General features: G+C 36.8%; 1 protein-coding gene across 2 annotated transcripts in view; it reads right to left on the reverse strand.

Annotated features, from left to right (window-relative positions):
- Positions 1-22,956, reverse strand: part of LOC111142564 (desmocollin 1) — a 32,469-nt gene extending 9,513 nt beyond the window's left edge. For both annotated transcript variants that reach the window (XM_022495835.1, XM_022495836.1), the window contains exons 1-11: positions 22,390-22,956; positions 19,034-19,118; positions 17,625-17,827; positions 16,117-16,236; positions 15,140-15,295; positions 8,307-8,451; positions 6,978-7,144; positions 6,407-6,541; positions 4,833-5,018; positions 2,973-3,232; positions 2,747-2,889 (exon numbers count right to left, since the gene is read on the reverse strand). In XM_022495835.1, coding sequence (XP_022351543.1) covers positions 2,747-2,889; positions 2,973-3,232; positions 4,833-5,018; positions 6,407-6,541; positions 6,978-7,144; positions 8,307-8,451; positions 15,140-15,295; positions 16,117-16,236; positions 17,625-17,827; positions 19,034-19,118; positions 22,390-22,452 — 1,663 coding nt within the window. In that variant the 5' untranslated portion in view covers positions 22,453-22,956. The remainder of the gene's footprint in view (positions 1-2,746; positions 2,890-2,972; positions 3,233-4,832; positions 5,019-6,406; positions 6,542-6,977; positions 7,145-8,306; positions 8,452-15,139; positions 15,296-16,116; positions 16,237-17,624; positions 17,828-19,033; positions 19,119-22,389) is intronic.
- Between the last annotated feature and the right edge of the window lie 311 nt (positions 22,957-23,267).

Genomic DNA, 23,267 nt, shown 5'->3' on the forward strand with positions numbered 1-23,267 from the left:
TAAGCCATATCTTGTAGTATATTTCAGTGATTATTTGATTATTTAATTTATTAAAAGTTATTTTTAAATTAACTACTTCATAAAAGGCCACTGTTGCATATATCTTTTCCAAAATTATTCTATCTAAACAAATTTTACAATATCTAGAAATAAAAGAGAGCAACAGCTCTTTTTTTCTTTTTCTTTACAGCTCTTCTAATAAGAAATCTGCAATAGAACATAAACATTTTGATACTGCCAGAAATTTGTGAAATTTGTAGACATACAAGTGTCAACTTCAAAATCAGCAAACTAAAAAAGATGTGTTAATTAGCACAATTAATCTAGTTAGAGGAACATAAGATAAATGAGAAGCAGGGAAACACCCTTTTATAGAAAAGATACATTACTTGTGATAATTAACATATCATTCCCAGGGAAAGGAGACTTAAGAGGTATTAAGAGAAGAACTGAACACAGACGAGTGGAAACAATCACAGAAGATGTCACTGTCATTCATCTGAAACAGTTAAGTGACCTGAATTTCAAACAGGACGGGCAGTGCTATACTAGGCAGAGGGTACATGAAACAGTGCTTTCTAGAGTGATAGCACAGAAACCAATCTGCTTGGCAAAGAAGACTGACACAAGAAGCAGAAGTAAATAAATTGGATTCAAAGAAAGCTAGAAGAATGTCTAGGTTATCATCCTGAAATATTTATGAGCACCAAAACTAAACTTTCATCTGGAAATATAAGTAATTATTAATGTATTTGGCCCTTTGGAAGTATATATTCATTTTGGTTACGAAAATAAACAAAAATGTTGATGTCACCATGTGGTCTTACATTAAAATGTATAACATCCATGTCTTTACTTCTTTGTGAGCACACGCAGATTATCCATGAGCCTGGGACATAGACTCTTACAGTTCAGATTTGGCATTTCATTTCCTTATATTTTTAGCGACAAAAAGACCACGTTAATTTCTTCTATTTCTATTGTCTGTATTTTCCTTCTCTTCAAATAATATTTCATTTTCCTATCACTAAGCTTCTCATTTCTGTGAAATGAGGGGCAGCTCTTAACTGATTTCTACTTATGATATCCATACAATCTTTTATGGGGAAAGTTGTCATACCAAGAACCTCTTATGAGAATACAGTAATCCTTTCATTTATATCATGTGAGAATTTGACTTGTCTTCTGAATTCTAATTTCTATAGTAACTTGCCTAGTACTTGGAACTTACTAGACTATTAACATTTGTGAAATAAATGAGTAAACATAAGTCCTTCTTTGACATCATAATCGTGCTGTTGAACCACTCTGCTTTCACTTCTGCTTCTATAGGAGCAGCAAATCATCCAGGGTTTTAGAGTGGCGGCAACATTATTTCTCAGCTAATGTTTTCTGCATTCTTTAGTGGCTTTTTTTTTCTACCTGTATTGAAAGAACTTTTAACATAGTTCTGTAGTTTTAATGTAGTCTCTGTGAGAGGTATCAAGAGGAAGGGAGGTTCGTATGCAAGTTAAGTGATGATATTTACAAGGACATTTACATTTAGTTTTTCTTTTAGATGTTGAAACATAAGTATTTTGGGCACATGGAAATAGTACTATTCAAGTGTTTGTTGGTGCATTTTTGTGAGGCATATGTTAACCTACTAGCACATGTACAGAAACATACTAGTAAATATAGGGAGGTTGCTGTTTGTGGGTCTCAGCCTGTAGATAACCAATCTTGTGGCTAGACTGGCCTTTGTGGTTCTTATATGACTGCAAGGTGTCCCAACTATCAGGAAACTCTGGGGGGAAAAAAGCTTTACTGTACTTATAAGTCCTGGAAATTACGTGGCACTTCTGGGGCCACACAGAGAGGATGTGGGGGTCAGGGAGAAAAAAAGCAAGCCTGGGATACTCCTTTTATTGGGGTCAAGAGTGGGGGTTGAGAGTTTCTGGAGTCCAGTCTTTAGTGGTGAATTTAAAGCCCAAGAGTAGAAATTTAAAGAGTTTGGAAGTGAAAAAACAAGCTGCCCCAGGGGTCAGTTACTGAAATCAAGATCTCTAAAACAAAGGAGCCTGGGCTGGTAGGGCTACTGGAATGTGGTCTGAATCAATGTCTTGGCTGCTTGGTAAAGTTTATTCCAGATAGGGATCTTTGAAGCAGATGCCTTAGCAATCCAAGCTTAAGTCAGGCAGGTACTTGCATTGCAAAACAAACAAAACAAACAAAACTGTTGGACATTACAATGGTCCACATTCAAAAGTCGTCTACTGTGAGGAGTGTACGTTCAGAAGGATTTGGAAATGACTACTTTATGACTTTTGAAGGACATTTCTTCACTAGATAAGTTCTAGAATTAACTAACCTTGGAGAAGGATTGCAAACCACAGCAAAAGACTTAGTCATTGTTTGACCATTTCTTAGGAAATAGGATACGTCCATTAAGAAAGGCTCAAACAGACCTACCTTGAACCCAGTTGTTTTAGAAGGACTAAACCCTTTCAGGAAGTTCAAGCCATAAACATCTAAGTATGTACTCCTGAAAACAATGGAGATCCTAGAGGATGCCACCGTGTCTTTGGCCATTGGTCCTCTCCTAGTTTCCATTACTGGTGCACTGGAGCTGACATTGGGTGGTCTCCAACAAATTGAGCAATCTGTACAAATCTGTTTTGCATTAAATTTTGATATGAAAGTAAACAAAGTTCACCCCAAGACTTCCTTAAAAATATATCCTCTATTTCTACAAAATTGCACTTACCTGTATCCATTGCAACCACAGAAACGTTGTATTGGTCGTTTTTTACAAATTTTGATTCTCTATCTAGTACTTTTATAGTTCTCAAGTCACCAGTGTGTTCATTAATTTCAAACCAGTTATCTTCATCTCCTATCTTCTTATACCTAATTTTTAAAAATCAAATGTAAATGCTCAAACCAAAGGGCGGACATAATTTCAAAACATATCATTTTGAAGAATACCTTACCTTAAGCCTTCACCACTGCGTGTATCAGGATCCAACGCTTTGTATCCCTGCAATTCTTGTCCAACTTGGAGGCCATCTTTACTCTGAATAACTTTCACTGGCGGTTGGCATTCAGGACCCTCATCGCTGTCTTTAATTTTAACAGTGACAGTTGTAGTGCACATAGTAGGAGTTTTTGAATTTGCTGCTTTAGTAAATTGTGCTTCATTAAGGACACCAACTTGCAAAACAACCTGGCGATTGACTTCATAGTTCAATGGCTGTTTAATAAACATACTTTAATCAGTCAATCTATAATACTTTATACAGAAGACTTATAATTAGGATTCCAAATTTTAGCACAAAAAGGAATATCATTTTTGTGTATAAAATGTTACCAAAAGCAGGTGCTAATGTACTTAAAAACTAATGGTTGACTTCCTATAATGAGAAATGCTATCAAATGCAAAATTATTGACGATTTAACCAATTTCTCTTCTCACCTTTCTTCGGGAAGATTCTGCCTTTAGTTTTTTTTCATTACAAGTTTAAATATTAATAGAAATACAAAATAAGTGACTAAATCCAAATTTATCAAATGGGAGAATAGTGATAACTGAGACAACAGAAGTATATAAAGACTATAAGAAGTATATAAAATAATTAGACCACTGGGACATGAGATTTGGCTATAATGGAGCAGTTACTCTGAGTGTATGTGTAAAAATTATAGTGATACTATCTAGTAGCATCTTTTGGAAGCACATTATTTTTAGGGCTTTTTAAAAAAATTATCATATTTGAGTTTATATAAATCCTAATAAAAGTGCTCAGTGAGCTGAATAAGAAGAAAGAATGTTGAAACAATGGTTGAACAATTAGAGACTAAAATCCATCAAGATAACGAAAAAAGGAAAGCAAGAGAAAGAAACCTAGACCCCCCCATGATAAAAAAAAAACAACAAAACAACAACAACAACAACAACAACAAAAACTCCAGGAAAAAAAAAAAAGAAAAAGAGAGTGAGAAAAAGAATAAGCAACGTAATATTTAAGGGGCATTTTCTAAAAATCATAGGAGGAAAGTACAACTTGTGTCTGTAGCTTTTAAGAAAATCCACTCTCCCTAAGATATTAATCAGGGAAAATATGTTAGAGGTTAGGAAAGGCAATGCATAGAAAGACTCAGAAAGGAACCAATTATGTCTTTAGTCATCCCACCCTGAATATGCCTGATTTCATCTGATCTCAGAAGCTAAGCAGGTCAGCCCTGGTTAGTACTTGGAAGGGAAAAAGGAGCCAGATTTAGTTTATCATTCTGGGTGGTACTAATTGCAACTGTATTTTTAAAATCCCAAAGTGCTGGCTACTTCAAATATAGGAGGATTAATGGCAATAGTTGCTATATAGTTAATAAATAGTCTGTGTTATATAGCATAGAGAAGTAAAAGTATAATAAGAGCATGAAAGCAATTGAAAAGGCAAGAGGTTTGATGTCCAGTAGTGATTCTTCCATTTCTCTCTTTCTTGTGTTCCATAAAATTAAAGATCAAGTGGCTGCCTAAGACTCCTTCTAAGAACAATATTTGATTACTAATACAATATTTCTTTGCCTGGGTTTTCTCCATCTATAGAACAATGTGTTTTGTTCTTGAAATGCCCATCTTCTAAGAAAAAATGAGGGTAAAATAATAATAATAAAAAAAATTTAAGTAAACAAATGTAAATCATTTCAGCATTACATTGCAATTCTCTAGTCATATGTTTACAGAAATTACTATGGAGATATATAGTATATAGGACATAGATATGTAGAAATCAATGCCCAAGTGTACATTAGTATTTTTTAAAGTATTGCTTGATTGTTTTGTTGTTGTTTACCTTGACAACACACAAGACTGCTTCATTTGTATTTGGGTCTGTGCTAATTTTGAAGTTTCCATTTTCATTTCCCTGTAGGATCTTGTAGACAGCCTTTGAGTGAGGAGTGTTTGGCAAGTCCTGGTCATGTACAGCCATTCGTAAAATCTCAACGTCAATTCTGTTTTCTTCTACTTCTGTAAAATACTAAAACAATTGCCCTTGTTATGATAAATTCATAGCTTTAACAACATGATTTTCTACTTTAAAATTTACATTTAAAGAAAAAGAAAATAAATTGATATAGGAACATGTGATCATAAATTGGAAAGAACTTAGAAAATTCATGCATAGATTACTTCTTTCCTTACTAAACTTCTTTTTCAAATCTTATCCATTCTTCAAATACTAATTCATCTCTTAACTCCAAATTTCTCTGAAATCACTCAAGCCCTCAGATTTTCTCTATTCTGAATTGCCTCAATTTTTACAGTCTATGGCCCTGTTTATATCAACATAGTAAGCCTTCAATATTTATAGATAATTATAACCTACACTGATTTCTTATTATTACTGGATGACTTGTTACTATGCCAATTTTTGTTTTTAATTTAATTTAATTTCCCTAGCAAACATTTTAAGGAAAAAGTTTTTCCTTTTTTGAGGAATTAAATCACATTTTTTCCTCTTCCCTCCAAAAAAGAAATACAGTTACGGAAGCATATTATATTAAAAGATTAAAAAAAGTAGTAAACCAGAATCTTCTAGAAATGTAAAATGAATTCATAGAAGGATGATAACTCATTAGAGTACAACAGATCTTGATTCTAATCCCAGTTTTTCCTCTTACATGGTCTATATGTATGAGATTGTAAGCAAGTCACTTAACTGACTTTTCATTTTCTCTAAACTATGGGATAAACATATCTTTACAAGGTGTAGGGATTCATATAAAATATTGTATGAACGTGCCTATCACTGGAGATTTTCTTTTCTTTAACTTGTACTCTGGTACAGATTAATGAAAAAATTATTATTTACTAAAAGTTCAGGAAAGAAGAGCCATTTCCTGGAAGTATCTTCCTATATATATATCTTGTACTGTGTACTTCCTAAGGGAAAGTTCCCTCATACATGATGCTGGGAGAATCTGCATATAGATAATGGGAGGTCCACACTGTATGTACTGCTGTCCCAGCAAAGCAGAGGATATAAAGCTAGTCTCTTTTTCATCTTAGGAAGTTGAAGTACAAAGGATACCAGAGAGAGAGGACCTCTTTTCCTGTACTCTATAAAATAAATTTAAACCCAAGGCATCCAATAATAGAAGTTGGCATCCAAGAGACTGGTGAATATATGAACAACATTAAGGGCTAAGCAGCCCTTTGATAGCCAAGAGAGTAGTTTTTTTTCCTAGCATTTAGAAATAACTGGTTCTTCAATTATTTTTTCAGAAATCATATTATTTTGCATGTTATCTGTAAGTGGTCACTCTTAAAACCAAAATATAGAATCTCACAGAACTACCAAATTCTTTGTGTGTTTTTTTGAAAAAGTGAAAGAACCTAGGTAAATGAATACAAAGAGATACTCACAGAAGTTTCAGTAAAATATGGTGGATTGTCATTTTCATCCTCAAGTGAAATAGTAATTGTTCCTGTATTAAATAAACCAAAAGGTTGGCCCCCCATGTCTCGCACTTCCATTACTAACTTGTATGTATCACAATGCTGGAAAAAAGAAAAAAATGAAAGAAAAAGGTACATTGATGAACACATCTATTTCCTATAGCTAGTGATTCTCATTGCCATTGAATAGGCTCTCATTATTTTACGTTCTTTTTTGATTTTTTAAAAATATATAAATATAAATAAGAATAAGAGATTGGCTAGTCAGTACAATAGAAACCAGATATGTCTACCATAAAATTTCAAAATTTAAAGCTATTTTGCATCCACACATCACATCAGGTCAATGATCTTCATGAGAACTTGCCCAATACCTTGTGCTTTCCCCAAATCTCCTTAGACACAAAGGAGGTATCCAGAGAAGCCCAAACACAGGCTGTATGGAAACAATCTGGGGAGGTGGCCAGACTCCTCTGGGAGTTCATTAGGAGTATAAGTATAGTTTAGTGATTCTAAAGTTAATTAATCAGTTCATTACTTCTCTATCCAGTAAAGGTGTAGTTGTGGTGATGACACCTGTATCCGGATGTATGGAGAAATGCTTTGGATGATCTGGGATTTGCTGTAAGATTTTATATCTCAGACGAGTATGGAGAGTGTCTGGTTCATCAAGGTCTATGGCAGTCACTTGTCCCACTGAAGTTCCTGTTCAGAAAAATCCCATATTGTCAACAACTTAAAGAGCCATAAAACTGAATTACAAACAAGGTATGATTGTAGCGTATTCTCCCCAAAATGACAAGTATATTGATTTTACAAACAAGTGGAGTGTCTTAAATGCTCTTCCAAACCCCAGGCTCCCCTTAATTATGTGGATATTCTGAATAACAGGGTTAATATTCCACATGTCTGAGAACATCCACCCCACCCTTGGTTAGCGTGGTCTTCCAATTCTTCCCTCCAACCCACCACCCCAGTTCACAGGTCATTTTTGGATGGGATCTTCTTTGCATGTCTCACTTCTTTTATGGCACAACTTGATAATGTTATGAGAGGAATAGCACAGCTTTGAATATGATAACAAAGAATTTATACCTTGATATTTCAATAAATCTGCTGAATTGTTAATATATGCAAATAATTATTAATATATGTAAGACAAACATTGTATAGCAATCTGAGTATCATTTGGACAAGCTTTACAGCCCAGAAGAGTACGAGAAATGTTACTTTAGCAAATCAAGAATTATGAAAGAACAATGTTAAACATGCATGCAGACCCAATGACAAGAGAATACAGGAGGCATTTCTTGTAACTTTTTTATTTTCAAAATAAAATGGATACTTTTGTGCCTAGGTCACAATCTTGGCTGTCTATAACATTAAACTGGTTTGTCATTTTTTAAATTTGTTTGGAAAATATGCCAAGTAAATGTATGTATATATTGTTATAAGTCAGATAAACATTTCCATGAGATGATTTATTTCTGGGTCTTTGAAAACGTCTTGAAACTTTGTAAAGATTCCAATTATTTATTGCTTTATGAATGTGTCTGTGATGCCTATGTACATGGTTAAAATAGAATATATGAATAGCATTTGTCTGTAATACACATATATGCATCGTGGATTAATCTAATAAAGTTGGTAACTTCCCATATTAGCTGCATTGTACCTACACATAGCAAAAATGAGCACAAAAAGGTTTGCCTTTGAAGAATTTATGATCTTCAAAGATTACAAGGTTTTATATAGAATATCTTTGACACCCCAGCATTGTTAAATGTTTTTGCATAATTGTGTTACAACATTACTGAGGATTTTAATCAAAGCAAAAATCTAGTTTTTTCCTGAGAGGTGAACTTACCAGTTCGACAATTTTCAGGCACACTGAAGATAGTCACTTTGTTTTCAAAATATGGAGCGTTATCATTATCATCTTCAACTTTGAACAGCAAGGGGAGTGGGTACTCCGGGGCATAACCGTCTACTGTTGTGGCATAGGCGTAGAGCTGAAGGGGAGACAAGCACCGTCCGCTTGTTTGCAAATGACACATTATGCACAAAATTAAGTCTAGCAGTTGGGAAAAGACATAATGTTTAAAAAGCCATCCATGAAAGAATATGTAACTAAGAACTTGGGCGATGGAAGATACACTAGCACAGACAATGCTGCCATATGGCTTCAATCCTTGTGCAGCGTTCATGTGATTCTCCCGCCAAGGACCGTGCATTCCAGCTAAATGGAATTGCTCTGTTCTTGGAATTAACCGCATAGCCTTCCCGCTTGTTAGACTGTATGTAAATTTCCCCCAGTTATGCTAATAAAAAGTATTTTATTAGAGATTTAGAAAATAGGATTCCATTTATTTACGGATTTGCCTACATGTATAAATAGATATCAATGATCTTCAGAGATTCAATTATCAATTCTTTTCTCTGGTTACCTGCATGTTCTCATTTTTCTATCATAAACATATTTCTTGTGTAAAAAAAGTGCCAATAAAATCATATACAGGTTCCAAATGCCTTCTCAAAATGATATATGCTGGTTCCAAAGGCCAGGATTTAATGTCCTTTTCTTTCAAAGACCATCAATTTATTTCTGTACTCTTCTTATGTGGTTTATGCATTATAAGTGTTCAATAAATAGTGTTTGAGTTAAACAGATTTTCTTTACTGACAGCACCAACTAAACATGCCCAAGGTGGATTCTGTATTAACTCAGTTATTCACCGGTCAATTCTTCCTGATTTTCCTACCGTAACCATCTTCCAAAATGAACCAGGGTTAGAATTCCAGGTATCTCCCTCCTCCTTGTCTTTCATTAGCCTTATCTGTCAGTTGCCAAGTTCTAGAGATGCTGGCATTTCTGTGTCTCTGCCACTCGTTATCTCTCTTTTATTCCTAATGCCATCATTCTCATGAGACTCCAAATGTATTCTACATGTTATCCTACCAACTTTCTTGCAATTGTCCTAACTGACCTTCTCCAATATCTGCAGCACTCAAGAGTCAGAGTCATTTCCACAAAGCACAATTGTAATCCTGATATTACCTAACTAGATTCTTCAGTGATCTCTGTATCATCTACCAAAGTAATCACAAAATCCCCGCTCCTGTTAAAAGGCAACATTACATCTTCATGGTTTATCTGGAAGGGAAGAAGCTTCCACTCCAGTCTCTGGGATGGATGGTATTGAAATGACCATGTTCTTTCTGTTCCCTTATTTGCGTTTCCCCAAACAACCCCCAGGTAGACTTTGTCAGTAAGAAAACTCATACTTTGATTTCCACCAGTCTGATCACTAGATCTTATTCCCAATAAATTCTGAATGCAGAGTGGAAATACAGCAGTGTTCCAGCTCACCATCCCCACCAGCAGCACCGTGGTTTTCATCACCACCATCCTGTCCGGATGTCACACTATTCGGCCTTCCTATCCATCTCTTCCTTTCCTCTCAGATTTTGTATGAGTTTTTCTTTCTTTAAGCTGCTGCCATTTGAGATTTTTAGCTACAGAAAACTACAAAATCATCTTATGTCTCTATAAGATGACAACTGTCCTTAGGGATGAAGCCTGAGACATATCAAAGCACCCAACACAGTGCCTGAGTAGGTAATTCTTCAATAAATAGATTTTTCCACTCACTTCCATCCATCTTTCCTTTTCAGAAAGACAAACTTCCCTTTAGATTGGCCCTTTGTGGGGCGCCTGGGTGGCTCAGTGGGTTAAAGCCTCTGCCTTCAGCTCAGGTCGTGATTCCAGGGTCCTGGGATCTAGCCCCGCATTGGGCTCTCTGCTCAGCAGGGAGCCTGCTTCCTCCTCTCTCCCTGCCTGCCTCTCTGCCTACTTGTGATCTCTGTCTGTCAAATAAATAAATAAAATCTTTAAAAAAAATTGGCCCTTTGTAAAAACATATCATAAACATTCTCCACAGAATCACTTGTAATGAATTATTCTACTTTATCACATTGGCATTAAAATATCTACCTATCTAACGTAAGTCCATCCTGCTGTAATTTACAAAACTTCTTACTAGTGCTTCTCTTTATCAGAAATGAAGATCATCTAGTTCCCACCATACAATCACTTGTAGTTTAACAAAATAATGTTTCCTGATGTTTAACAACAAGTTAATATCATTATCTCACCTTCCACAGATTCAGATGTGGTGGTTTTGTTTCATGTACTATTTCAGATACCTGGTTTTGTTTGTTTTTGTTTGTTTGTTTGTTTGTTTGTTTTTACTAATAATGAACTAAGTATCTCCAAAATAAATCAAAATTCAAATCATTGTTCTACAGAGGGTGATCTAAACTAGGAATATACCTAAACTTTAAAGCATAGCCTAGTTCCCTAGGAGAATCCATTTATGTCCCTGTAATAGAGAAACTAATTAAAAACTTTCTTATTTAGTCATTGAGGTAAACTCAATAATAGTACTGGTTTTACAGTAGAGTTCACATTCTTTTATACTGAAAGCAATAATCATACACTTGAATATTGTGATAAGAAGTATATAGAACATTATACTTTAAAATTAGTCATATTTTTAGCTGAGTTAGAAGAGTATTATTTAAATTTCTTGTGCATTTTTAATATATTGTTTCTCCCTTGAATTCTTCTGTAGCTTGAAGAATCTCATTTCTTTTAGCCCTTTCCCACTACAATTTGCTGAATTTTCTTTTCTTTTCTTTTCCTTTTTTTCCTTTCTTTTCTTTTCTTTTTCTTTTTCTCTTTCTTTCTTTCTTTGGGAAGATGGAAACAGTTGCCAACGGAGTGGGAACTTGAGTTTGACCTTGTAAAGAAAGATGTCTAGTGTAGACAGGGCAAAGGTAAGAGGAGAGCAGTGGCACCAAAGCTGAGTGGGTATAGAATGTGATTAGCAACATACATTTAAAGACAATGGGTGCACCTGTGTGGCTGAAAAAGAAATGCATGTTGCAAGATAACAAGGCTCTGGGAAAGGGACTAACCTGAAACCAATTTTTCCCTGTGTATTTACAAAGATACAGATTCTCCTCAACACTCAAAGAGAAACATGTTTGTAACTGCTTTCTTTCATAGAATAGCCTGGAATTATTGAAGAAAATCCTCTAGTTATACAAGAATTCTTTGAAAAGCTTCAATAAAATGGACTTATACACATTCCTGAAAGATTAGATGAATTTAATGGTTTAAGACAAACTCTTGAAACTGCAATAATGATGTGATTCATCCAGAAAAATACTTACAAGCCAAGATCAAACAATCTAACATGGGACAAGAGGGAGAGTAGGAGCACAATGAGAATGTGTATTGAATTAGACCCATGGCAACCTGTGCCAATAATTAATGAAGTCAAATTATTTCAAGTAACAATAATTGAGTAATACGTAACATTTATATAGGTTAGATAAATGCAAAAAATTGGGAAATCCCATCAAAATCCTGTTTTGAGGACAAAATCCTAGAGAATGTGTACTTTGTGACCTACCACTAGAATATTTTTAAAGAGCTGTATGGTTTTCATACTGATTTTACCAATATTTAGTTTGTGTATTTAATGTTTGCAACAGCTCTGAGGTAGATAAGACAACTATTAGTAGCCTATAAGACAGAGAAGGAAACAGATTCTTGAAGGTTGTGACTCGTCCAAGCCTAAAAGAAAAAGTGGCAGATAATGAAGATCTACTAATTTCCAGAGTAATAAGCTTTCCAATGTAAAGCTAGTAAGTGAAATCAATTTGATGGAAAAACAAAGACGTATTATTTTAATTTGCACCTCTATGTTGACAGAGAAGGCTACCATCCTACATTACCTCAAGTGATTTCATGTTTCATCCTGTTTATATCTGGCTGTTATACTTCCCTTTACGAATCTTACTAATTTGCAAGTGGCATTTCTTGATATCAATTCAATCTTAACTATGATTTAATGGAAACTAGAGAAACATGGGTAATTCTGAAATAAAAATTATCCAGAAGCCCAACATTAAGAATAAATTCCAAACCATTTTATTTCTTTTGTCCTTTAAAAGATGTTAAAAAATAGCAAAGTAACTTTTAAAAAAAAGTAATCTCTACATCCAACATTGGGCTTGAACTCACAATCCTAAAATCAAGAGTCACATGCTCTACCAACTTGAGCCAGCCTGGCACACCAATGTAACTTATTTTTATTTTTTTTAAAGACTTACTTTATTATATATTTTAGAGATAGAGAGCACAGAGGTGAAGGGCAGAAGGAGAGGGAGAGAGAATCTTAAGCCTATTCTGTGCTGAGCACAGAGCCCCAGGTGGGCACGGTCTCGTGATCCTGAGATCACCACCCTGAGTCAGTCGCTTAACCTACTGTGCCACACGGGAACCACCCCCTTTTTATAAATAAAACTATTCTCTCCTTCTGTTCTCTGGCAACAATCCAGTGAGAAGCAGCTGAAGACTTCAAAAATTCAAAGACAGGGGGCACCTGGGTGGCTCAGTGCTCAAGCCTCTGCCTTCAGCTCAGGTCATGATCTCAGGGTCCTGGGATCGAGTCCCACATCGGGCTCTCTGCTCTGCAGGGAGCCTGCTTCCTCCTCTCTCTCTCTCTCTCTCTCTCTCTCTCTCTCTCTCTGCCTGCCTCTCTGTCCACTTGTGATCTCTCTCTGTCAAATAAATAAAAGCTTTAAAAAAAAATTCAAAGACAGGGTGTTATCAGCAGAATAAGAAATGAGATGTACATTACAGCACACAGAGCAGGCAGCTTATTATTTCTCCTTAGGAGTGCCTACTAGTATTAGATCTTTTCTTCTTATAATGGATCTATAAAAGGGGCAGAGGGACTCCTGGGTGGCTCAGTTGATTAAGCATACACCTTCAGCTCAGGTCATGCTCCCAGGGGCCTGGGATTGAGTCCTGCATCAGACTCCTTGCTCAGAAGGGAGTCTGCTGCTCCTTCTACCTGCCGCTCCCCCTGCTTGTGCTCTCCCCACCTTTCTTTCTGACAAATAAATAAACAAAATCATTAAAAAGGGGGAGGTCAGAGAATTTACATATTCACATGCACACATACCAATATCTATATATTTTTCAACTTGATATGGTTTCTTGATAGATCAAAATGTTTGCAATGATGCTTAGCATACCTCTCCTATTAGAATCTATGGAAGCTATTTTTTTTCTTTTTAAGATTTATTTGACAAAGAGAGAGAGGGTGCACAAGCAGGGGAAGTGGGAGAGGGAGAAGCAGGCTCCCCATTGAGCAGGGAGCCCGATGTGGGGCTTGATCCCAAGAGCTTGGGATCATGACCCAAGCTGAAGGCAGAAGCGCAACCTAACTGAGCCACCCAGGTGCCCCTGTGAGCTATTTCTTAAAGTAATAATTTGATATTATTATGAATAAAGTATGTTTATTCAGAGAATTTGGGTGGGAGCTAAAATATAAGGACAATAGGTCATTCTAATCCAAACATTTAATTTAATTATGAAATCCCTAAAGTGGGACATTTATGTTCTAAAAATTTCACCACCTTATCTAGTGCTTTAACATCCTTAGGACAGGGTCTCCACCACCCCCCCCAACCCTAGTCATTCACTTCTTTCATGGCTGCCTTTGTGTGGCTACCAGTTCCTGCTTATCTTTTTTTTTTTTAAGATTTTTATTTATTTATTTGACAGAGAGAGAGAGAGAGGGAACAGAAGCAGAGGGAATGGGAGAGGGAGAAGCAGACTTCCGGCTGAGCCCCGATTTGGGGCTCGATCCCAGAACACTGAGATCATGACCCGAGCTGAAGGCAGACGCTTAACGACTGAGCCACCCAGGCGCCCCCCTGCTTATCTTTTGGATATCTGCTAAGATGTTAATTTCTGGACTACCCAAGTATGAGATAACTTTCCTTTCTATGGACTCATTTAACAAAGAGTCCTTCAATTATACTCACTTCTAATTCAAGAATCTAAGCACTTAAACAATTTAACTCACCATCTCCCTGAAACTCACTGTGATTTTCTTCTGTATGTCAGGTTAGACCTCAGAACACTGAGGAGATATGTGAAGTTTGAAACAGAAAAAAGAAAGGATTTAATTTTCTGAAGTGCTGAATTTTACTTTGGGTCAAATTAGATAAAATAAGAGAAATTGGTAACTTATTCCAGATTACTAAAGAAATAAAATGATATCCAAGGCTCTCATGGCTGAAGGATAGTCAGAGAGAAAAAAAGAAAAGAAGCACAATATTATTCAAGAGGTGAAAGCAGTGAACCTCAGTTTTATGATATGTTTAGAATTATGTTGGGTGACTTCAAATTTTCAGTTGCTGGGGTCCCATCCCAGAACAATTAAATCAGAATTTCTGGGAAATGACCTAAGCATTAGTATTTTTTAAAAAGTTCTCATGTGATTTATAATGTACAGTCAGGTGGAGAATAATTGAACCTGTTATTATAAGGAACTACAAACTCAACAAAATTCACCACTGTTGTCCCAGGGTTCTACAGATCAAAGCCTGTCCTTTAAAATCTGTCATTTTATTCTATAGAGCTTTTCTCCCCTTATGATATCCATTATCTTTCTTCATCAATTGTGTTAATAGAAATGTTAAGTTTACATCATACTATAATGATATTTAAAATACTAAATCAAATGATTAATTTTTCTAATATGTAAATAGGCTGTATTAAAATTACAGAAACTGTAACTGAAAAAATAATTCTGAATAATCCAATAATCTTACTGGAAACTGTTCATACTGCTCACGATCTATGCTTCGGGTACAAAAGATGTCCCCCGTGTCCTTATCTATGTAGAACAAATTGAAGGGCTCTTTGTCCACTCCTGGTCCACTTATGGAGTAAAAGATGGTGTAGTTCTGTGCGGCATCAGACTGGACCTGTAACATAAGTGACGATCTAGTAAAATAACAAATATGCTATGGTAATACCTTCAACCTGATCTGCTGTGATGCTTTAACTTTTATCACTTGCTTTCTTTTCTATTCACCTATTCTTTCCTTCCCCTGCTTCTTTATGCATCATCCCATATTTTTCAAGCTCTTATTCATACTCAGCAACGTGCAAAGCCACAAACTGGATCATCTATATGATCCTAAATTTTTTTGAATTCTCTGCATACTTATGGAAAATCTTGGAGTTGAACATACCTTCACAATTTCTAGTCACTTAATCCTTACTCCTATATAAAATATAGTAACAATTTCAGTGGTTTTGAGTTATTCTAAGTGGAAACTTTTCTGATTTAAAAAATTAAAAATAACGCAACCTCCCACCCACCATTAAGACCTAATTTCAAAGCTGGCCTATTATTACACTCCAGCTAGCTGGCAGTGACATCTCCTTTTTGGTAAACAAAAATACCGGTCTTTTTTTTTGTGAGGGTAAGTGTGAATTAAGGGGACAATTGAATTATGCAAAATCTATAGGCATGTCCTCTGAGCAAAGAAGAGTGAAGTCTGGTGGAATATTCAGGAGAATCTGGATATAGATTTAAAAGCATCAAAAACTCAAAATATGAAACTTGTTTGTAAATGCAGAATAGGATTTCTGGAGGGAAGTGACAAAATACACTGATTTTTTTTTTTTTTTTTAAGTTCTGGTGAATGGGTGATCCTTATTAGTACAAACAGGTAAAATCCCTGAAAGTTTTAAAAGTAAACAAGCTATACTATATAAAGTCAAATGAGGCAAAATGTACCTGCTGAACATGTTGTGGAAATGGACCTAATGAGTTCTCCATCAGCGAACAGGGAATAGGGGCCCATCGTCTCTTGCTGCGTTTGAGAATCGTGTCTCTGGTGTGCCTCTTCTTGGGAACCTGCATGTGATGAGAGATGAAGAAATAGAGCCCAGCCTCTCAGCAGGAACCATGATTTTCACATGTACACCAATGTGAAGAAAATAAATAGGGGTTGCACGTAATAATATCACAGGTAATACCCAATCTGTTTCTGTTTTATATTAAGATACACACACACACACGCAAGAACCAGTTTCATTCTGTTTAACCAGTTAATCAACCAGAGATTTGTAGGGTGTTGCTGAAAGATGCCATCTCGAGAAGTATTAACCCCCTAAACAGAGATTATCCATTAACAAATATCTTAAAACTGATTTTATTCCACTTGGTGTGGTACAACCAATATTTGCTAATATACTGGCTACAGCGTTTGTAGAACTATGCAAAGACGGAGGTCAGTGTTTGTTCAAGTATATTTTATTTTATGTGATGTGGAAACTATAATATGAAAATATGAAATAATGTTTTATAACACTCCTCCTAAATTTGTAATATGTGTTATGCATGTTAAAATGCAAGCACATTCTAAATTTGGTAAAGAATTCTTATAATCAAAAGGAATATAGCTGGCAAGTCTCTCACAAATTAAATTACTTACTCATAAGTTATTCCAGAAGACTTACTTCAGGGTGCAGACTTTGCTTAAAGTGAGATTTCTGTGAATTTCAGCAATCTCTCCCTTCCCACCTCTTGATCACTACCACTCACGGCAAGAACATGAATGAGTCTAGAGCCAGGACATTCCAGCCAGTCCTGTGGACTGGCTACACGTCATTCTCTGAAGAGAGGGACCCCATGGCATTTTTTATTATGGCAGGAGTAAGCTGTAGACAACCTCTTTAAAGCGACTGAAACCCACAGTCACTTGGGAGAAAGCCACTCAGGGTGGAGTGACAACCTGACTCAGTTTTCACTGAGTTTTAGACACACCCCTGCTTGTTCCTTAGGTTGGTTGTGCTAATCGCAACAACTCAAAGCACTATCTGAAACCTTTGATATTTTGACCTTGCTCCCTGGCTGCAGAGCTGTTCATTTTTTTTTTTTTTTTAAAGATTTTATTTATTTATTTGACAGAGATCACAAGTAGGCAGAGAGGCAGGCAGAGAGAGAGGAGGAAGCAGGCTCCCCGCTGAGCAGAGAGCCCGATGCGGGGCTCGATCCCAGGACCCTGGGATCATGTCCCGAGCTGAAAGCAGAGGCTTTAACCCACTGAGCCACCCAGGCGCCCCCAGAGCTGTTCATTTTTACACCACTTTGTAGATAGCTCTACCACTCCCTGAAACAGTCTAGTCTTTGCACAGGTTAGTTAGAAGGGGAATAAACACACAAGCAAGCATTCAGGAACTGTGATTTTGGTGGGGAACGAAGTCTATGAAATGAAGGCCTTTTGTAAGCAGAGCGTATACCTTCTTTCCTCTCACATCCAGTACAATTTCTATTTTTTTCTGTTCCTGGCTCTGGCCATCTGAAGGAAAAATGGAAAAGCTCTTCCTTTCAGAAGACAAAATGAGGGCATGTGTTGTGTAAATGGAGCCATCTTCTAGAATCCTGAAGTCAGGGTCGCTGGACAGGATTAGACTGGTGGATGGGAAACATTCCTTCAGATTCACTGCAGGGAAGACAGTGGCAGCCATTTGTAAAATAAAACAGGAATAGAACAAGTTTTACAGGAATGACAACTGACAGTCCGTGAGAAGCAGAAAGAGTGAGGTGACGCTGGAGGCTGTTGAGTATCTATTACTATAAAATTGAGGGGCCATGGAAATTAAATAATTAAATAAATGGAGTCGTAGTTTCCATTATTTATTTTCATCATAAATTAATTTGTGAAGAGATATAAAATATTTTGTTACTGTCCCTGGATTTATTGTTTTCACTTTAACTCCTGCTTATGGGTTTGTACATAGACATACAAATTTATCATTTTATATGTAGTGTTACTGGTATGGTCTCAGATTTGAAACAGGTCTGCAACCATCTTTGATAACTAAAGCTGTCTTGCAAAAAAGAAAGAAAACCAGCCTACACTTCAGTAATACTTGGTATATAATGGGGTTGTTATCAAAATGTTTCCTTTATAGATTCATATTTAACATATTTAGCATATTTGCTATATGTCTATAGAGTATAGGTTGTATTCTCTTTTACATACTTTTAGAAGATTTAAGGCAATGGATTAAATTTAGAATTTCAAAGCACAGGCCAAAATGATGTCTGCCTTGGAAGGGATTCCACTTTTGTATTCAAGGTGTAAACTTAAGGCCAAAGAAAATCCTCATGAAAGGAATCTGACCCTTGGACTCAGAGCAACCAACCTATGCTTGAAGGATGGCTGTGATAGTGAAATTTTATTTGACTTTCACAAGCTATTCCATGTAACAAATCATATAAATTCTTGTGGGGGGACTTGTTCATTATAGTCAACCTCAAGCACAAATATTATTGGGGGGGGCATTTAAATTTTAACACAACTGTTTTATATCTAATCAATTAAAGAGCATTGGCTTTGGAATTTTGGCAACAGATTAGTTGATATGAATTAAAATATGCCTCTGGTTTTCATGCCCTCATTAGTCTGAACTAAACTCATTTAGCCCTTTGATGTTTGCTAATTTTTCTGGCAAGAAAAGTATACAACTAACGTGGTACTTTAATTGTTCCTAATCACTACCAAAACACAAGTAGTCCATCTTTCATTTTATGTTGGATTTTAATGCCAAGTAGCTATTACAGGGCTTTATCCCAAACTTTACAAGAGCAGCCTGAAGCTAAATGTAGCAGTTAAAACTATGAAATTCTTAATGCTGTTTCTCACCTTTGCCTACAAGTGTTTCAGCCTGAAGATGAGAAGGAACTTGAAGAGAAATTTTCTGACAAGCATCACAAGATAATATTAAAACCTCAAAAAAAGAAAAAAAGAAAAAAAATCAGGAATTATATTTGATCACAGACTTCCACATTACAGTTGTCTTATTGATAAAAAAAGTCAATTTCAGAAACAAATTTATCTTCTAGTCCGTTCATATTTTTCATATTCATTTTATTTTAAAGATTTATTTATTTTATTCTAGGGAGAGAGAAGGTGGGGATGGGGAGGGACAGAGGAGAGGGAGAGAGAGTCTCAAGCAGACTCCAAGTCTGATCCTGATGCCATGAGCCTGAGATCAGGACCCCCGCCCAAACCAAAAGAGCAATGCTCAACAGATTGCCCCACTCAGGCGCTCCCATGTTCATTTTATTTTATTTTAAAAAATATTTTATTTATTTATTTAACAGAGAGAGAGAGAGAGAGAGAGAGAAAGCGATCACAAGTAGACAGAGAGAAATGCAGAGAGAGAAGGGGAAGCAGGCTCCCTGCCGAGCAGAGGGCCTGATGTGGGGCTCGATCCCAGGACCCTGAGACCATGACCTGAGCCAAAGGTGGGGGCTTAACTCACTGAGCCACCCAGGTGCTCCTCCCATGTTCATTTTAAAAGGGAAAAGCAAAGGAAGTGGCTTTGGGGGCACCACAGTCATTTAGTATTAATGAGAAATTAAAATGAACAGAAGTTCTTAGAACCCAAATCGTATCGTATTATTTTTTAAAAATGGGTTACAAACAATTGATTTTACATAGAGATTGTCATCTCTAAGTCCATTCATAAATGCCACACTGATTTCTTAGCATGAAGAAAGTACTTAACTCTGGAATTTAATGATCACATATTTGTACACAAATCATCATTTCCATACTCCCACACAATTTGAGGTTATAGTTGATTAAGGCTAGAAACCATGATGATTTTTTTTTTAACCTCGTAAAGAACAACACCCACAAAACTTCCCTCATCTCAGATTGCTCCTGGAAATGGTTGGCATAACCTTGAAAGTCTAAATGGTCTTGAATCAAAGAACTCGTCTAAAAAGAAATATAATTCAAAATATAGAAAGTAGCTGTCAACAGAGTAAAGATCAGTAACTAAATTCAAGGCATAGCTATTGTTTTAGAAAGCTAGGTAGTTAAAGGAAAGAAGATAGACTATCTGAGGAAAAAAAATGTATTGGTTTAAAAGTGTTGACACGTTTAAAACATAATTTGCTTCTTTTTTTTGGCATTTTGTATCTATTTGCTTCCTTTCTGTTTATCAAAATGACTGATTTTTGATTACTTAAATATAAGATAGCACAGATCTAGATTTCCCAGAAACAGGTCAATTTTATGATTAATTTTTCTGAGAACATATTTGTAGTTTTATGGGACGTATTATTTGGGAGAAAGAAAGAGGAGTGCATTATCGTCCATACTCAGAGTGTGTAGTTCATTTCCAACTCAATTCAATTGCATTGGCTATATTTTGTCAGTCTATTTAAATAGTTTGTAATTTTACAAAAGCTCTGTTATGCAGAAAATACCAAAAACTGGAATTTGAAAAATCAATTTGTAATCACTTTAATTAATTAATTAATTAATTATATTTACTTATTTATTTTAAGCCTCCCTGTTATATGTTTTCACAACATCCCCATATTTCCCTTCCTGGAATGTCGCATAAGTCTAATCATACAGTCGTGCAGTGCTCTTTCTGTTTCCAAGCCTCTGTTCTATCCGCTTATAAGCTATGAAAGGGGAAAACCACACCTGTCTTGTTCTGTTAGAAACCCAGTATTCAACACATGGTAGGTATTTAACAAATAATTGCAGAATGAATTTGATGGAATTATAGTCAGTTTAATTTAAATAACCACTTTTTTAAAACATAAGACATGCTTATTTATTTGACTTTTTAATATAGTTATTCCTAATGCCAAAGAAAAAACTAAATTATATCCCAAGAACTTTCTGAACATAAAGAATTCTATTAGTAATGATCTAAATATATGATGTGGAAAGAGTACTTTGTAATTGATAAAATATGTATACATATGCACAAGTCTCTGTGTATATATATGTGTGTGTATGGATACATATATTTAACCTATATACACACACACACACACACATTATTCTCATAGTATATAGTCACATTCCCAACTCCTATACAGATCTTTCCTTTCTGCCCTAAGACCCCACTTCTTTGCTTCTGGCTCTGTAGGCAGAGCCAATGGAAGTTTCCAGAAGTACTGTTCCCGTCTTCAAGTTAAATTAACAGCGTAATGATTTAGAGGGAGCTGGAGTCAGACACCCTTTTAGCTATTATGGGGGTTAAGGATGGATGGGCAAGGGATGAACCAAAGGAGACTGGACACAGCAGAGACCAGAAGCAAAAGAAATCTGGATGAATCCCACAGAAAGCCTTCACCGAGTTTTACCTAATACTTAATTTAAGGTGATCTCTGAGGTTGTTGTCTGCCTCCCATTCCCCAGGGAGTTGCAGAATGAGAATTTAACCATCAACCCTGCATCACATATTTATATGGAAAAAATGTTTACCCCCATACAGCGAAATCTTTAAATTCTTAAAATATACTTTGAAGCTAAAGGATTTTGCCAAAGTGGAGCAGAAAAAAAGAGGAAATTCATGGCTCAGAAATGCCAGATGCAGATATGGGACCAGCACCCTTCTCCCTCATCCCCACCAAAGAAAAACAGCACCTGAGTACACACGTACGAAGCTCTAAAAAACCCAAGTGGAAGCCAACTTAATAGAATTTTTTCAATGATGGTCACATTCTTCTTTATTATTTTTCTCAGGTTAAACCCCTTGCTCAGACTAGGAGTTCTGCTCGTCTCTTAGATGCTGGTGGGTACAATGAACGTTCTGGATAACTGCACCTTCACCCAGACTCCCTTTCCTCTTTTTTTCAGCTGAGTGGAACTAAGCATGTAAAATATCGACAGCTTATTTAATGACTCCTAGCAAAAGCAAACCTCAGAACCTCTGGGCCATATGCCCGAGGAATGAATTCATTCCACGACTCCTTGGGAAAACACCACAGCAAGACTGAACCGGGGAATCCCTTGAAAAACTCTAACATCCAGGCAGTGGGCACGTTAAGAGTAAACAAAACACCTGCCATCCCAGGTCACGGGTCTCTCAACTCTCCCTTGAATTTTCCTCAGCTTTGTTTTTGTTTTCCCAGTCTATCTTCTTGGCCTTCCACTGCCACCCCTACTCTCTTTCAAGCCCAAACTGGAGGGAGGAAGCACGTAGTGACATGCTTGAGTTCCCTAATCCTTTGGTTGTTACTCACCAGGAGACAGAAAAGGAGCTGCTTACAGAAGATGCTCCCTGGGGCAGCAGAGGCTACAGCCATCAGAAGTGGTGCCAATGGTCAGGACTGGTGGCTGGATAACAGGGCAGCTTGGGATGCCCAGGGTGGCTTAAGCAGATTCCCAATGGCTGGCACGTGTGCAGGGCACGCTGCGGCCACCTTGGCGCAGCTGAGCTGGGTTTGGAGGAGAGTCAGGAGGCAAAGAGATAAAAGACAGGAGAAGGAGCAGCAGGAGAATTGCTTTCCTCCTATTTCCAGGCCAGTCCTCCTCCTTCCAATTCAATTACCTCTGAATGTGAAGAGGTTTTCCTACAAGTGGGGAGGGTGGGGTACGAAACACCCCAAAACCCACTCACTAGCTCCTCCTCACAGCTTTCAAAATTTCTCCTGCCCCTTGACACATAGGCAGAAGCAAGAGGGAACACCCTCCATCCTCAGCCCTCCTCCTTTTCCCCCCCAGGTTGATGCTCCCTGGTTATTACCCACTCCCACGTCCTCCACTCCTTCTTGGCCTTATTAACCTGTCTTGCCCCTGGGTGCAAAGAGAAATGGTGCACAAACTCCGTACAAGGAAGCAATACCGCCTCAGCTGCAGTTTTGGCAAATCCGGGGCGATAGGCATGTGCAATCACAGCCATCAGACGTTATCTCCCCATCGAAGCGTTTAGGTGTTGTCTGCCACAGGTGTTCCACAGCAGCTCCATGGGAGGGAGAGCTGGTGCTGCGGTCACAGCGGCGACCTCCCTGTGTCTACGCCCCGTCATCGGCTGTCCACTAGGGTTTGGTCTTCTAGGTGTCACAAAGAACTTAGCACAGTGTGTAGAGACCTCATAAGAGAATAAAGAAACAGCTGGGAT

Source organism: Enhydra lutris, unplaced genomic scaffold (genome assembly GCF_002288905.1).
Source record: "Enhydra lutris kenyoni isolate GAN:26980312 unplaced genomic scaffold, ASM228890v2 scaffoldscaffold8, whole genome shotgun sequence".
Lineage (NCBI taxonomy): Eukaryota > Metazoa > Chordata > Mammalia > Carnivora > Mustelidae > Enhydra > Enhydra lutris.